Here is a 1,459-nt window from a genome sequence, read left to right as displayed (position 1 = left end):
GCGTTCCTGGAGGGATTCTACGAGATCATCCCCAAGCGCCTCATCTCCATCTTCACGGAGCAGGAGCTGGAGCTGCTCATCTCGGGGCTGCCCACCATCGACATCGACGACCTCAAGGCCAACACCGAGTACCACAAGTACCAGGGCAACTCCATCCAGGTGGGATTGGCACCCAAAAAACCTCCAGGGGGGCTCTGGGGGTACCCACAGTACCAGGGAACTCCATCCAGGTGGGACTGGCCCCCAAACCCCATGGGGGGCTCTGGGGGTACCCACAGGTACCAGGACAGCTCCATCCAGGTGGGACTGGCCCCAAAACCCTATGGGGGTGGGTTCTGGGGGTCTGATGGTACCCACAGGTACCAGGGCAGCCCCATCCAGGTGGGACTGACCCCAAAACCCTCCAGGGGGTTCTGGGGGTCTTATGGTACCCACAAGTACCAGGGAACTCCATCCAGGTGGGACTGGCCCCCAGAATCCTCCAGGGGGGTTCTGGGGGTACCCACAGTACCAGGGCAACTCCATCCAGGTGGGACTGGCTCCCAAAAAACCTCCAGGGGGACTCTGGGGGTCTGATGGTACCCACAGGTACCAGGGCAGCCCCATCCAGGTGGGACTGGCCCCAAAACCCTATGGGGGGGGTCTGATGGTACCCACAGGTACCAGGGCAGCCCCATCCAGGTGGGATTGGCTCCCAAAAAACCTCCAGGGGGACTCTGGGGGTCTGGTGGTACCCACAGGTACCAGGGCAACTCCATCCAGGTGGGACTGACCCCAAAACCTTCTGGGGACTCTGGGGGTCTGGTGGTACCCACAGGTACCAGGGCAACTCCATCCAGGTGGGACTGGCTCCCAAAAATCCCCCAAACCCTATGGGGGGGGTCTGATGGTGCCCACAGGTACCAGGGCAGCCCCATCCAGGTGGGACTAGCCCCCAAAATCCTCCAGGGGGGCTCTGGGGGTCTGGTGGTACCCACACAGGTACCAGGGCAACTCCATCCAGGTGGGACTGGCCCCAAAACCCTCCAGGGGGGTTCTGGGGGTCTGATGGTACCCACAGGTACCAGGGCAGCCCCATCCAGGTGGGATTGGCTCCCCAGCCCCCCTTCCTGGGGTTATTTTGGGGTAGTTTCAGGGGTCTCACGGTACAGGAGGTACCAGAGCAGCCCCGTCCAGGCGGGTTTGCCCCCCCGGGGTGGGTCTGGGGGTGATCCCGGGGGTCTGACCGTGCCCCCCACCCCCCAGATCCAGTGGTTCTGGCGGGCCCTGCGCTCCTTCGACCAGGCCGACCGCGCCAAGTTCCTGCAGTTCGTCACGGGCACGTCCAAGGTGCCCCTGCAGGGATTCGCTGCCCTCGAGGGCATGAACGGCATCCAGAAGTTCCAGATCCACCGGGACGACCGGTCCACGGACAGACTGCCCTCGGCACACACGTGGTGAGGGGACGGGGGGGACACAC

At 63.8% G+C, this 1,459-nt stretch overlaps 1 protein-coding gene across 1 annotated transcript; it reads left to right on the top strand.

Annotated features, from left to right (window-relative positions):
- Positions 1–3: 3 nt before the first annotated feature.
- Positions 4–1,440, top strand: LOC113980327 (E3 ubiquitin-protein ligase HUWE1; the record flags this gene model as incomplete). Its single annotated transcript, XM_027707551.1, has 2 exons — positions 4–159; positions 1,246–1,440. Coding segments are annotated over 2 exons (351 nt in total), but the record flags the coding sequence as incomplete, so codon positions are not given.
- Positions 1,441–1,459: the final 19 nt, after the last annotated feature.

The sequence above is a fragment of the Neopelma chrysocephalum genome, unplaced genomic scaffold, assembly GCF_003984885.1.
Source record: "Neopelma chrysocephalum unplaced genomic scaffold, ASM398488v2 Primary Assembly neopelma1_93700, whole genome shotgun sequence".
NCBI lineage: Eukaryota > Metazoa > Chordata > Aves > Passeriformes > Pipridae > Neopelma > Neopelma chrysocephalum.
Note: the sequence above shows the minus strand (reverse complement) of the source record. Positions and strands in the feature narration are given on the sequence as shown.